The sequence below is a fragment of the Equus przewalskii genome, chromosome 30, assembly GCF_037783145.1.
Source record: "Equus przewalskii isolate Varuska chromosome 30, EquPr2, whole genome shotgun sequence".
NCBI lineage: Eukaryota > Metazoa > Chordata > Mammalia > Perissodactyla > Equidae > Equus > Equus przewalskii.
This window is the reverse complement of record NC_091860.1, coordinates 25,620,722-25,636,642: the sequence shown is the minus strand read 5'-3', so window position 1 is coordinate 25,636,642 and position 15,921 is coordinate 25,620,722. Positions and strand designations below refer to the sequence as shown.

Below are 15,921 nucleotides of genomic sequence, written 5' to 3'. Positions count from 1 at the left end.
CCATTAAGATAAACAAATACATCAGGTGAAATCGTCACAAAACAAAACCCAACATTTGTATATTAGACAATGGTATTCCAAATTATTAATCTCTTTTCTGAGAGGAGGCAAACTTATGATTAATGATAAGAGAAAACAATGATATTGTCAAAATTCACACCGTATTCCTTGTTATTTCCTCTGTGTTTTCCTCTTTTTCAGGGGCATTCATCAAACAGATTTGGTAACAATAATTATTTATGACCCAGTACATTTCTCTTCCTGTTCTATTTTATATAGTATATATTAAAATGTTTTATCATAAAATTATTTTCAAATGAACCATCAAGATGGCAGGTGAAACTATCTTGCATTCAATACCTTAAAATTGCCTTAACCACACTGAAGTATGGTTAGCCATTTCTCCTCTTGTTTTTGTAAGGGAGGTTATCCAATTATTACTTAACCCACGTGTGTTTAAATCTTGGGGTTATGCCTCTGGAACAGAAGCCTTAATAGAACCATTTATCCAGCTACTCCAAGACGCTCCCAGACCACATAGATGCTTAGCTGTCCATTACACAAAACAGTTACTCTAAATTTTATTTTACATTCACTAATATAGGACAGAGGCTTAAACATATAGTATAGTGGGAAGATATTCTAACATATTATCATTTAAAAATGTGTTCACATAGAAACAAACTTCCTATTTATCGATTGTACCACAGGTGAAAACTTTTCAACGCCATTAGAATCAGTAACCTAAGGAAAAAACAGGAAGTTAGGCCCTTTGGGTACAGATTTCTGTGTGTACTCATGTACCTGCAGAAGGATATATGCAAAGGTGCTGTTAGCTTTGAGCCCATGTAACTGTGATGCTTGAGACATAGAAAAGCTGTGTAACAACAATACATACTCCTTCTAGAAGGTTGGCCGGGGCTGTCCGGGAACCAGTCAAATCACGAATGAGAAATTCTGTCCAGTCTGTATACTTCTCTTTGATTGCTGGCGAGACAAAGGAGAGAAAACATACTTCAACACAGCAGTGGAGGATCAAATACATTTAAAATGACAGCACTTTTCTGTAGATACATGTTATTTCAACACTTTTCTTAATTTTAAGCGCCTTGCTTAGGTACTAAAATTGCGACAAAAAAATCTGTCACCAATGGGTGACTTCACACCACCATGTGCCTAGATTTCACTGGGCATCAAGGAGATTGAAGAATATGAGGTCTCGAGGTTCTACAATCTATTTAGAAACTTCTATGGACAATGAAGATATTACAAGGTATGTGATTCAGGAGGATCCAAGGAGACAGATAAATGAGGGCTAGAAAAATCAGAGAAAGTTTTCCAGGTGGGAAAATAAAACCAGGCTCTGAATTATATAAAAGGTTTATAAAAGTAGAGAAGAAGAAGAAAGGATTTACAGACTGAGAGGAACAGCTTATGCTAACGACAGCGATGGAGCAAGGGAGGAAATGGAAAAAGACAGTGCGGGAATCGGCCAGGTAACCATAGTCTGAGGTTAAGACACCGGGAAATAACGTTAAGAGGCAGGAACAAAATTATGCACAGCCAACAAAGTCAACACAGATGTTTAATAAACAGGAGATTTCTGCAGAAAATGAATCTGGCAAGAGAAAAAAAGTTTAAATGGAAACAAAAGCAGCTAATGGCAGGAAAACCAATGTAGAAGCTACTTAGTTAACTACGTAAGAAAGTGACAAAGCCCACAACAGGGGTGCCAGCTCTGTGAGTAGGGAAGGGATGCAATGGAGACTCTTTTGAAACAAGAAATGTCAGACCTCGGAGGGCACCATTCTACAAGTGCTTAGAACTCAAGACCTGAGAAGAACATAACTTCTTGGCACATCTCCCCAACCTACCAATCTCCAAAGGCTTCCCAGGTCACATCCCCATCCAGGAGAGGCCCTGAGCCTTCCCAGGGCACCACGGACTCGCAAAATCAGCCACAGGAGAGCAGCACGCGTGCCCCTGATTCCCATCCACCCACACTGAGACTCTGACCTTCACGTCTCATGAAGAGCCAGCAGGCCCACGGACACAGCCCAAGACACATCCCATACTTAGCCTTCCTGAAAGGTTCAAGACTCAAGTGGTTTGTACATTGTTTAGAGGCTTCAAAGGCTTGTTGCAACTACTCCAGCTAAAGGAACAAAGTTATTACAAAAGGAAACCACGCCATCTGGTGTGGCGGGAATTGCCAAATCACAGCATGGGGAAGAGATGGGCTCCATGGTAGGCTCTGCCAACACCGGCTATGTGACTTGGAGTGATTTACTCAATTTCTCTTATACTCAACCACATCTGTATAATGGTGCCAACAACATTTTGCTTATGGGTGTGCAATAAGGATTAAAGAAGACACCTATGTCAATAAAATATAACCAGACCTGACACATTCTAAGCAGTTAAGAAATATTAGCTCTTTTTTTGTTATAAGTACGTACTAAATTATTACACATTCTCACCAATTATTTATTATTCATTCTCGCAAATTCCAATGGAAACTTTCAACACCCTTTGGCAGAACCGCCAACAGAACGGGGAACAGTGGCAGCACCTGCTATTTCCATCACTAACCTGCATCTCAGTCAATATCACCCCATCGCCCATTAATGGTGAAAAGACCGAGACACACACCGCAATGGAAGGGGCTCAGGAAAGGCCGGAAAGTCCAGCTTTAACTTGTACTACGGTGTCCTAGTAACAAAGATCGACTCACCCACTCCTCTTTCACCACTAGATTTTTTGTTTTCTCAGATAAAACAGCCTCTTCCTTATTTTATACCTACCTACTCACATGCAAATGCACGTATTTGGGGCACAAACTGTGCTGTTGCGTTCTTTTCCATCATTAGCAAGTGCATTTTTCAATGCTGTATCATTTTTCAATGCTATACCCATTTTTAAATTAGCCCTTGCTGTGGACTGAATGTTTGTGTCCCCCAAAATTCTTATGTTGAAACCTAATCCGCCAGCATGAGGGCATTAGGAGGTGGGACCTTTGGTAGGTAATCAGATTTAGATAATGTGATAATGTATGGCGTCCTCATGAACAGATTAGTGTCCTTATAAAAGAGACTCCAAAGGCCAGCCCCGTGGCATGGTGGTGAAGTTCGGCATGCTCTGCTTCAGGGGCCGGGGTTTGCAGGTTTGCATCCCAGGCTTGGTCCTACACCACTCGTCAGCCATGCTGTGGCGGGGACCCATATACAAAACAGAGGAAGATGGCACAGATGTTAGCTCAGGGATAATCTTCCTCAACAACCACAAAGAAAAGGAGACCCGGAGAGCTCCCTTGCGCCGTCCATCATGTGAGGACACGGAGAAGACGGCTGTCTGTGAACCAGGAAGTGAGTTCTCACCAGACACTGGATCTGCCCACATCTTGTTCCTGGACTTCCAGCCTCCAGAACTGTGAGAAATAAATGTCTGTTGTTTATAAGCCCCCCAGTGTGTGGGATTTTTGTTACAGCAGCTCCAACGGACTAAGTCCTCCTCCACACCTAGGGTTACTGAGAAGGCCAACAGCAATGGCATCCGAGATAAATTCATTAACATTTGTATTCATCTTATGCTTTACAAACACTGTTCACTTACTTCATCTCTCTTGATGATCCTAACAATGTTAGGAGGTGGTTTTTCTTAACAACTTTTGCCCAACTTCTTAGAGAAAACTAAGGGCAGAGCCAGCCTCAAACCCAAGAATTCAGACTCCAATCTTACATGTAGTCTTTCCACTACCATCCATGACTCTCAGAAGCTTTTCATACAGATAAATCAATAATTTAAATTGCAGTCTTGATAGAGATAATATAAAAATGACTGTCTAAACAAAAGGTTCAAGATGAGGACAAAACATACAAGTATAGTCAATCAATATGCATTTCATATTTCATCATAAAAGAATGATAAGCAGCATAGTCAAGTAACAAATGGTGCTGTCTGACAGAATTTATGTCTATAACCACGAGAAGAAAGTTCAATTTTCCACTTGAGTTGTTTCTAACATCCATATAATCCAAGTTAACATTTAAGTTAAAATTTTTTAAATATGCAAGCACCCTATGAAGACATGGTGCCATGTTGAAATTTAAATGGTCTGAGTTATAGGAAGAGAACATTCGAGATGACTCTGAAATTTACAGCTCGTGAGCCCTTCGTTCCAGAGGTCCCATAACTGTCCATTATGGTCTGCAGAAGACTCGGAAGTGATCTTTCATAAGCCACAGAATAGCTACACAAATTACTCTCCATGGAAAATACATCTTAGTTGTCAAGGTACACCAACCATTTTAGGTTCAAAAATAGAAAAGAAACAGCTCTCAGGAATATTGTTAATTTTAAAAGAAAAACTGTTTTTTTTCTTTTAGTTGACATTTAGGTGTCCAAATCCAAAATTTTCAAACGTAAAAATCTATTACAACAAATATCACCATAGATAAAAGACTGTGCATAACAAATTTACAATTCCCAGCCAACAGACCTATTTTAAACAATATTTAATTCAGTTAAATCCTAATATAATAAAAGTTGCCTGGAAATTCCTTAAATGCACTGCAACAGAAGCTGAACTGCGTTTTGCCACGTGTCCACATAAGCTTCTAACTGGAAATTTTAAAACCGTAACTTTTTATTTACTGCAGAACGTTTCTCTTCAAAGCCTCGAAATCAAGCAGTATGGACATAATGAACAATCTCTCTCAAATGTAAACCAATTCCTTGCCCTATGGTCGTTATCCTTTTCTTCCAATTGAAGGACTGATCCATACACGAAATTTCAGAAAACCCACACCCCTGACTACAACATCAAATGTGAACTCCAAGGCAGGGAAAGACATCATTTTTTTTTTTGAATCTGCAATTTCAGGTGGAGGAAAGTTTATCCACAACTTGGTAATCATTTTCCTGTGTTTTTAATTTATAGAGAGAAACTTCCAGAAGTTCATAAGAAGAATAAAATCAGCATCGTTTTATAAGCTTCTCATGAACAGGTTTTCAAGATTCTGTTCGGTTATAATATTATACAAACATGCAACTTTACTTTTTCAAAACTCCAAGATACATTCCTTTTCTTTTTCTGTCTGTGATGAAGATTGGCCCTGAGCTAACATCTGTTGCCAGTCTTCCTCTTTTTGCTTGAGGAGGACTGTCGCTGAGCTAACATCTGTGCCAGTCTTCCTCTATTTTATGCGTGACGCTGCCACAGTGTGGCTTGATGAGCGGTACTAGGTCCGCACCCAGGATCTGAGCCTGCAAACTACGGGCTGCCAAAGTGGAACGCGAGAACTTAACCACTGAGTCACAGGGCCAGTCCCCCAAGCTACATTCCAATGACACCCCTTTTGGGGAGTAATCATGAACAGGAGTTTCAGAAAAAGAAAACACACACACACACTTTGTTGTGAAAACATTTAGAGATGGCCCCAAATCCCACAACAGCTTTATTAGGGGTTAGAAAGCTGTCTTTAAAAAGAATTCCAAATAAACGGCAGAAGATTGCCATAAATTTTCCAGAATTGGGGAAACCAATTTTGTTGGATTTCCAGCCTCATCAAGCACATGTGAACAGAGAGAGTTCAAGGATTTGTCACTTCTCAAGGACATCGTTTCCCATGGACACCGGTCTGTGGGTACAAAGCCACCCAAGAGAGTGTCCATTCAGGTGGATCCTGAGCACTGAGACCAGGGCTGGGGTCCACAGACATGCTCCTCATCTCTCATTCCGTGTCACCACGTCCAACAGCCAGGTCCACGGAGAAGACCGGCTGCACCACACCTTTCTACTCATTCGAGAGATGGGAGAATCATCACAGTATAATGAACAGTAAGGCCACTTCCACTCACCCTGGATAAAAGAAAAGGAGTTTTCGTCATATTCCTACATCTTAGAGCTTAAACGCACAGAGGATATTTTGTTGTTCTTCTTTCTGGCAATTTTCTGAACTCACTTTCAACCAACCCTTCTTTGAATTTACTTTGTCAGTCGTATTTTTAATTTTCAATGGTTCTTTCTTGGTCTTTGATCGTTCCCTTCTTCTAGAATCTTTCTTCTAGAAAGGTTTTTTCTTACCAGAGACCATTTCAAAACCTCTCCTTATGGTAATGAGAGGAATACTTCCTCCTCTGTGCCCCTGCTGATGCTCTCTGACTCCTGGGGTCGTTTTCTTGCTTCTCTATCTCCCTCTCTCTCTCTCAGATCACAGGCTCTCCTGGAGGGTCTGGTGGTCCTGGGTCACAGAGCGTAGCTAAATTGGAGACAATGGAAAACCTGGAGGTGCCTCGGGTCCTGGAGCAGAGCTTTCTGACTCAGAGAGTGGGAATTAGGGCAACTCCCCTCGTGAAGCTGACTCCCAAACTAGCCTGACTGGTTGTCCCTAGACAGTTCTGTCCATCGCCCCAGAGATCGGCCTCGGGGAGAAACATGTGGTTTCTAGGCCTTGGTTGTACCAATGGGGCCGGGGGAGAGAGGGCCTGGGGAGTGCTCTGACTACAGGCATCCCATTGAACCCTGTGACTTTCAGCCCCACATGGCACTCCCACCCACCTGGCACTGAAAGTCCTGAGCCTGTGGGGGTCCCCAGGTCAGCTGCAGCCCCCAAGTGTGTCTAGGGTTGCAGGAGCACCCCCATCCTTCAGCAGTTGCCAAGCCTTCATCAGCTTCCAGTAGCCAGAAATATTGCGAAATTTCTTTTCTGCACTGGTCACTCTTCAGTTCTTTGTGTTGTTGGTTTATATATTTTTTATTCCTTTACTATCATTTTAACGGGGTCTCTGGAGGAAGAAGAGATAAATAAGAGTGCTCAAGCCCCTGAAACCCCTAGCTCACAAGAGAACTGAGCCTTTTCAACAAGATGTTGGGCAGCAACCTTTGACTTAGGAAAGTTTTTTTTTTCTTCCCTTGGTGAGGAAGATTGGCCCTGAGCTAACATCTGTGCCTATCTTCCTCAACTTTATATGAGGGACGCCTGCCACAGCATGGCTTGATAAGCAGTGCACATGTCCGCACTTGGGATCCGAACTGGGAAACCCCAGGCTGCCAAAGCGGAGCAGGCGAACTTAACTGCTGCACCACTGGGCCGGCCCCTAGGAATTTTTTAACACTGACTTTGCTAAAGAAAAGAACAGTGGATCTTAAATTATAAATGGAAGCACTTACACTTACAATTAAGAATAAAAGACTATTGAGTTCCTTCCCTTAGAGATTTTTAAAGGCAAGAATCTACATTAATTTTTCATAGAGGGCTCAAATTAAACTGTTCCTACAAACAGAAGGACAGATCAGAAAATGATTCAATAGGAAAGATGGGTTCCTACTATGTCAACGGACCACATTACATACTACTGGAGTTCAAACATGCAAATCAAAGTATTCTTGTCTTTAGTAATAAATACAAGCCAGATAAAAGACAGAACTTGTGAAGAACGTCATAAAAATTATATATGCACACACACACATATATGCTCACATTCCTTAGCACTTGTCATATATAAATTGGAGGAGAAGTTTCAGTTCAACCTTTCAAGATCCTTTCAATTGTATAAATATACTTGTATAATTACAAGAAGAAATATTATTATTTTGCTCTGAAGAATAGGATTTAACAAAGACGTTATCTAAGGACTGTTGGTCGCAAACGACAGAGACTTCTTGTAGTGATGACATTAGGTTGAAAGAGGAAAAATAAGTGGTATGAACCTCAGAATATTCTACATAATGAGAACATTTAATATTTAGGCCATAATCATTAAACCCTTGGTCAGTATTGATGCAGAACTTTACCAAAAGAGGCCTCTGCTACTTAATCTTTTACACATCACTTAAAGTTTTCCTCAGTATTGGGAATGAGAACAGGTAAGTGATTTTTTGTTGAAATCAGCTTATTAGGGGGCCATCCTGACTTTTAGGAGCGACTACGTCATTGGGTGGTTGTGGGGATTAAACAAGAAAACAAATATAAACGTCCCAGCAGTTATTACTCAGGTTGTAGAGTGTCAACCCTCATAAAAAGTGAAGTATTCTTTGATAATGCAATCGTTCCTTCTTTAATGCATTCAAATGTTTTTGTTTTGTTTTGTTGAGGAAGATTAGCCCTGAGCTAACTACTGCCAATCCTCCTCTTTTTGCTGAGGAAGACTGGCCCTGAGCTAACATCCATGCCCAGCTTCCTCTATTTTATATGTGGGATGCCTACCACAGCATGGCGTGGCAACCGGTGCCATGTCCGCACCTGGGATCCAAACCGGCGGACCCCAGGCCGCTGAAGCAGAAAGTGTGAATTTAACCACTGCACCATCGGGCCAGCCCCCCAGACTATGACACCTTTTAGCCGCAACTCTCTTAAGTGCCCTCCCTAACATGGATACTAATTACGCCATCATGACCACATCTTAAAACACTGATAAACTGGTGTCCAAAAAAATCTATCTTACAGAAAATAACTCCTAGTGGAAACCGTTATGGGAATCCAATTCATTTTTGCCTTCTATTCCTGTTTCCTCACATTATTATAAAATTGACCACCTGAGATACAGTAGTAGAATGCAATCCTTCTGGCTGAACTTAGCAATAACAGTATTGACACAATAGGATACACTGTGCACAAGGATCATTATTCCAGCCAGTCACTTCTGACGTTTTTTACGAGAATGAGATCAACAGCGAATGGATGACACACAGTGCTTACATCAGTATGAATGTTTACACACACGGCTATTTACATTTATTTCTTAATTGACGCTGCGGCGCATGCGAGAGTTCTCGTAGTCTACATTTCTTCCACATCCAGATCGAACTCTGTTCCTTGTTATGCACAAAAGCACGTCGAACGAAGAAAGACAGCACACTTGAGAGAATCGTAAAACTCAGAATTCAAACCAGATTCACTCACACACCTACCTTCCAGTCTGGCTTAAGCAGTTTCTTTGCAACGTGACTTTTCATCCGTTGAATTAAGTTATTCCTACAATTCACACAAGTCACATCTTACCGAAATAGGAACTGATTCTAATAAGGTTTTATTGTATTTTATTTTGCCTGTTTAAATAAGGCAAGCACCTCAGAACATATCTATTCGCTGTAAGGTATTGATGAGGGGATTTGGGGCAATTGCGTAATATTTTTTGCCAGCTCCTTAGAAGGGCATGCAGTGCTGCCTAGGGGAGTGGCAGCAAGGAGCGCCCCCATCGGGACACCCAAGAAGTGAAGGGGCGCTTGCCTGAAGGAGCCACCCCACCGCCATGATTGTTCTCCTTCCTCAAAACCACCCACTCCCAGTCTCGCTGCCCTGGTCCAGCGAACCCTGAGTCCTTCCACTTGCCCATTCTCTGCAGTCTCACCTGCCCGGTGTCTGCCCCACTCGGCCTCCCCACCTGTGCCCCTCTGAAATCAGAGCGACTAGAATGATAAGGGAGGCGTAAAGAAAACCACTGGGCCAAACCATCACCTCCAAGCTCTAGAACCAACCATCCTTTATCAAAAACCTCCCTTGAACACTTTTCTCTGACAAGTTAATACCCTATTTCTTTGCTCCTCTCCAAAACCAAAATTAATCAAAGAAGACTCAACTCTTCACTCAGTATTCAACCCATTCAACTTCCTCCCCACAGCCACCAAGCCACTAAACCGTTCCGAAGACCAGCACATTGCCACACCAGTGCCTTCTCGGGACCTCCTTTATGTGACACAAATGACAACTTCCCCCCTCACACAGAGTCTTCTGTGAGCCTCGACACCAAACTTGGATTTTTTCCTTTCTTCTCCAGCCATGCCTTCTCAGTCCCCTTTACTTCCTCCCCTACTCAACTTCCGATGATTCAGGGTGAAATTGGTCCAGGGCTGACGCTCCTTTCTTCTCGCTCTGTGGTCTTTCCATGGAAAGTTTTATCCACTCACATGACTTTAATCACAACAAAACCAACAACTGCCAAATGTCTCTCTACACATCAGATGTCTTTTGCGAGCCTAAGAACCACAGATTCAACTGCCTGCTTGACAAACTTCCATGGGTTTCTGGAAGGCATCTCAAAACCAAGCTTTGACCTTCCCACTTCCCCCCAATCTGTGCCTCCCCAAATCTTTCCCACCGAAGGCACTGCCATCTCCCTGGCTGCTGAAACCAGATGCCTGCATATATAAACCATCCCCAAACCTTACCATGCCTACCTCTGGGACACAGCCCACATCTTGCTGCATCTTCCTCCCCCATGGCACTTGAGGCCATCACCCACTCTCATCAAGACACTGAGCGAAACCTCATAACTGACCCCTGAATTTCCATATTGGCTCATCCGAAAGCCGATCCCCACCGAACAGTCAGAGGAATCAACCTTTCCTTTCAAAATATTTTGGACACACCGAAAAGCAATATAGTTATGAAACAGACTCAGACTGAAGAGATATCAGCACTTTGCCATCATGCTTCAGACTGGCTTTTAAGAAAAAAACGTCTACTTGCAGCTAAAGCTCTGTGCCTCCACACCCTCTCCCTCCCTACCGCTCCCCAGAGAAAACCACGAGCCTGTAGGACGGCATGTGGTTCCCACGCACGTCTGTGAACTTCTACTGCAAATGCCTCTCCGTAGACGAGATGAAGCACTGCTTTACGTGCTTTAAATTTTAGACAAAGGACACAGAGCGCCATTTTGTAAACTGATTTAATAAACATTATATTTTTTGAGATGTTCTCCATGACTATCTATCTATATGTATATAGATAAATACGTCTATATGCACACACATAAATATATATATAGAGAGAGAGAGAGAGATGTACATGACTACTGGTGTAGCATGTATGGTTGCATGCGTGTGTGTATTTAGTTTGATGACTTTAACTGTTAGGAGGTGTTCACAATATAACTGCCACTGTTGACCTGCTCACCCACCAATGGACAGTTGGGTTGTCGCTGCTCATCCTCTGTCTCATCCACTCACCACTCTCAGGAATGCAATGAACAACTGTGTATACCTCCCCTTTTGCACGTGTCAACTCATACATCCATTCAATCATCAAATATTTAGTAAATGTCCACTAAGCTCCTGTTCCACGTCCTGGAAATACAGAACCAAACAAAACCACAAGAACAGGAACCAGCCCCGTGGCTGAGTGGTTAAGTTCTCGAGCTCCACTTTGGCGGCCCAGGGTTTTGCCAGTTCAGATCCTGGGCACGGACATGGCACCGCTCGTCAGGCCATGCTCAGGCAGCATCTCACATAGCAGAGCTGGAAGGACCTACAACTAGAAAATACAGCTATGTACTGGGGGGCTTTGGGGAGAAAAAGAAGACAAATAAAACACATAAGAACACCTGGCCTCGTGGGGTATACATTCTTACAAGAGAACACAAACAACTAAAATACTCATTGGTATCTCAGGTGGGTACATGATTTCGAGAAAGATAAAGCAGAGATGAGGAACTGGAAATGCACTGTTAGTAGGGTGAGGAGAAGGAGAGAAAGGAGCCTGAAGGAGGTGAAGGAGCAAGTCATGCAAATACCTAGAGAAGAGACCCACACTGAGAGAGCAGCCAACGTGAGGATCCCGGGATGGGAGTCCGCGGGTACATCCCAAGAGGCTGGCATGGAGGAGATGGGGAGGGGAGCCAGCAGGAGGCAGGGTCAGAGCAGTGAGGGGAGAGAAGGGGCGGGCAGGACCTGAGGGACGGCTGCACACAGACAGGTGCCTATACATAGGACTTTTTCTTCTGAAACAGCTTAAGATTCACAAGAAACTGCAAAATGTACGTTTCACTCAGCTTCCCCAGTGACCACAGTACACTGTCAATCAAATTTTTTTAAAGATATATCTATAGAAAAACGTACAAGGGATGCGAACAGTAAGTCCCCAGAAAAGCAATCCAAACTGTCATAATGTCTTGATACTAAACCTCACTGATAATCAATAAAATGAAAACTAAAGTAAAAAGCCAGTTTCGTATGCTTGAGATTGGTAAAAAAAAAAAAAAAATGTGTGCTATATATAATACTGGCAACTGCCACCACACTTGGGATGCTATTCCACCACCACACAGACGCTCCATCGTGCTAACCCACCACCATCACACCTCCTCCCTCCTTAACAGCTCACAAATCTGATCTCTCTGCTCTCTATCAGCATAATTGTGTCACTTTAAGAATGTCATAAAAATAGAAGCAAACATGTAACCTGCTGAAACTGGCTTTTTTTCACACAGCGTAACGTCCTATAGACCCATCAAGTTGTTGCATGTCCATTAGGTCATCCTATTAGTTCATTCAACACTCCACTCCCTTTTGTTGCTGAGTGTCCCACCGTGAGGATGTATCATAATTTGTCCATCCAATTACCCACTGAAGAATGTTTGGGTTGTTTCCACTTACTGGCTTTGATAAATAATGTTCTTATGAACATCTGCGTACAGGTTTTGCACAAACGTGAGTCTCCATTTCTCAAAGAGAAGTACCCAAGAGCGCAATGGCTGGGTGGTATGGGAAATGTACAGTCAACTAAAGGAACTGCAAACTGTCTTCCAAGTGGCTGCACCATCTTATGTTCCCTCCAGCAACGAGAGAATGAGTTGCTCCACGTCCTCGCCAGCCCTTGGCGTCATCAGTACTTTTCACTGCACTCATTCTAATATGTGTCTGCTGGGCTTCAAGAGATGAGCATAAGGATGTTCACAGATACTCAGAGGGAGAGAGAAAGACAATGGAGGGTCTGAGCAGAAGGAAGTGAAGTGGCATGTTTTACAAGGATTACTCTGACCATGAAATTATTACCTGCCTGTAAGCAAGCAAGAGCAGAAGGAGGGGGCCCCTTAGGAGACCACTGCAGTGACGCAGACAGGTGTTCCTCAGGAAGGGAGAGCCAATGGGATAAAATGCGGCATCTGAGAAGTCCGATGTCAAAAATGTCCCCGAGGCTTTTGGCCTAAGCAACCCACGTTCCTTCAGGCATAGGGTTCTGCTATAAAGGAGGGTGAATCCGGTCTGCAGGGCCACCGCTGGCTCAACACCACATTGCACCCACGAGGAAAGAGTGTAAGTGAAGGGTGAACAATTTCCGTTTACGTGTAAGTCACAAACACCACTTTCACTCGCAACCTTCTCTCTTAGATGCACAGCCACATGTGGCTGGGTGTGGCCCTATCTTCTGGTATAACAGGAGGTAGGTCCCAACGTGACCCTGGGCGCTCTGGCTGGGATGCTGGACAATATGCTGTCTGGGACAGGGCCAGTGGGAGGAGCAGCTCCCACATCCACTCAGATTCCCTGTGGCATGGATGCTTCCTCTCCAGCTCGGGAGGGGCAGTGCTGCCTTAACTGTGTACTCCCCCAACATCAAGATTGCTTGCCAAGCTCATCTTGTAAGAAGTTTGGAAAACCCCAAGTGGAAGGATCCCTCCACCAAAACACACACCCACGCTGCAGGCTCAGGAGCGGTCCACCATGCACGGTGGCCTACTTTTGTAAACTCTTGGTCTATGTATTTTTCCCCACTCCTCCAATGAAGCCTCTTCCTAAATCTGTAACATACGATGTTGCAGAACTCATCCATAGCCACAGCGTGTGACAGTAGAGACCCGAATGGGACCCACCTTGCATTATACAAATATTTAGACCCTAGCTGGATAACTGTGTGCCCAGATAAAAGACTATTACCAAGTGATGAAAATATTTCAATAAGGAGGGAATGACCAACTGTGTGAAACGCTGCTGATAAGACAAGGAAGATGAAGTCTGAGACTAGGCTATTAAATTTTACAAGAGACTTCCCATAGGATTAATTCCTTGGAGCGGAATAGCAAAGGATTTATCAAAGATTGGCAAACTGCTCTCCAAAGTTATACTTACCATTTAAACGACCACCATCAGTATATAAAAGTTCCCACTGCCCCCCACTCTTGTCAGTATTTTACACTATCAGACTTTTTTTTTTACCAATCTCAAGCATATGAAACTGACTTTTTACTTTAGTTTTCATTTTATTGATGATCAGTGAGATTTAGTATCAAGACACTATGACAATTTGAACTGCTTTTCTAGGGACTTACAATTCCCATCCCTTATACATCTTTCTACAGACATTATCTTTTTAAAAAAATATTGATTTGTAGAAGCTCTTTACATATATGATATTAATTCTTTGTTAGATATAGCATAGCTCTAAATTTTGTATATGATATTCAGCATGACCCTTTAAAAACAAGACATGGGATCATGTCACTCAGCCACTGAATCTGGAATAATTTTCAAACTCCTAAAGCTGGCTCAATGTCCTGCCCAACTGGGCCCCTCTCCATTCTTCTTCCCTTTGCTCTCTGCACTGGTTTTCCCTAAACTCTTCTCTTCTAATGGGTCCCCTTATGGACTTTGCACATCCTCTTCCTTCTACCTAGAAACACTTTCTCCCAGTCTCTCCCCAGCCTACTCCTCATCATCTCTCAACCATCATTTCCTCAGAGGTCTTCCCTAACTTCCAGGGTCAACTGCATCCTCTCCTGGAGTCCCAAATTCTTTCCATTCATAGACTTAACACAATTTATAATTACATGTTCGTACTCGTTTGTCTGAGGACAGTCCCCACCTAACTGTCACTCCCATGAGGATTGGAACCATCCATGACCATTGCATGATGACTGTATATCCAATACTTGCAACAACTGCACAGAGTAGGTGTTTAATGAATTTCTATCACAGGAAGGAAAGACTGACAAATTAGATGGTCTTATAAATTGTGTCTGTTTTACCAATCTTTCGTTGAAATATAACCTGCTGAATTCAGATGAAGGATACCGTTCCCATGGATGTACACAGACCTTTCAATAAAACACGATTTAACTCAACAGCACACCAGAAGCATTCACAAATGAACTGCCACTTCTTGTTTCTTCTTTCACTCACCTGGCTTGAAACTGCTTACATATGAGGTAAGCTATCACTTAAAATTTTAGTTTCAGCACACGTAACCCAAACAGCCAGAGATCCGTCCATTTCATTGAGTCGGCATTAAACGCCTGATGAGGTAGGACAGACATCGCATATTTCTCCGGCGTTCTCCTTCTGAGGGAGTACCCATTCTCATCCCATAGAGAACACTGATACTGTTCATTTCAGACGAGGGCACCACCCAGAGATTAAAGAAACACCAGGTCCCACACAGCCATCCTTCAATCCCCAAGGAGCCAACTGCTCTCTCTGAAGTTCCCCAGAACCTCTTAGCGCCAGAAACAACCAAGATTTACAAAGCAAAAGCCGCAAAGACAGAAACTATTTATAACATTCTCAAGGTATAATTCCTATTAGTCTGCATCATATCTTTAAGAGCCTAGAAGATAAACAGCCTCTAAAACTACTAGAAGAAATTTAAAACCTTATCATTGTTCACTGGTTAGAGATTTTTATCCAACAAAAAATGGAATTTCTCGCATTCTTGCACATTTTCCCCAATTCTTCTCTAGATGTCAATATCTCACCTTGAGATGTTTCTGCTATTGCTTTAAACATTTTCCTGCTTCTCAAGGATACTCTTCCAAAGACTCAGCCACTTTTTTCTCTCCTCCAGGAAAAATTTCCTGCAGGCCTTTTATGAGCTCACACTGCAGAGAAACTGTCAAGACTGAGCTGACAAATCACAAAGGTCCAGGGCTCTAAGTTCAATAGAATTAGACACATGCTTGTTAAAGCTTTTATTCCTATAGGTGTCTCTTTTTCTCACATACTTATTTCTTTCTGTAAAGTGACTTTCTTTGCTTCAGCAAAGTAGCTTCCACTCAAATTTTTCCCTATGCTCCCCTTAGGTGTATGTTTTAAAAAGAAAGAAAGAAACAAGCTTGCATAAAATTTACATTAACATGCCCTTTGTATATCTCTAATTACATGAGTCAGCCTATTTTTCAAGTCTTCATGTTACCATCTGTAATGGTTTA

The 15,921-nt window shown here is 42.6% G+C and overlaps 1 protein-coding gene across 7 annotated transcripts in view; it reads right to left on the bottom strand.

Annotated features, from left to right (window-relative positions):
- The window catches only part of SFMBT2 (Scm like with four mbt domains 2), a 244,238-nt gene that overhangs the window by 125,646 nt on the left and 102,671 nt on the right, over positions 1 to 15,921 (bottom strand). For 6 of the 7 annotated variants that reach the window (XM_070601099.1, XM_070601103.1, XM_070601097.1 and 3 more), the window contains exon 5: positions 899 to 987. In XM_070601099.1, coding sequence (XP_070457200.1) covers positions 899 to 987 — 89 coding nt within the window. Of the gene's footprint in view, positions 1 to 898; positions 991 to 15,921 lie in introns of those variants that run through there. The other variant, XM_070601104.1, reaches the window with a different exon arrangement.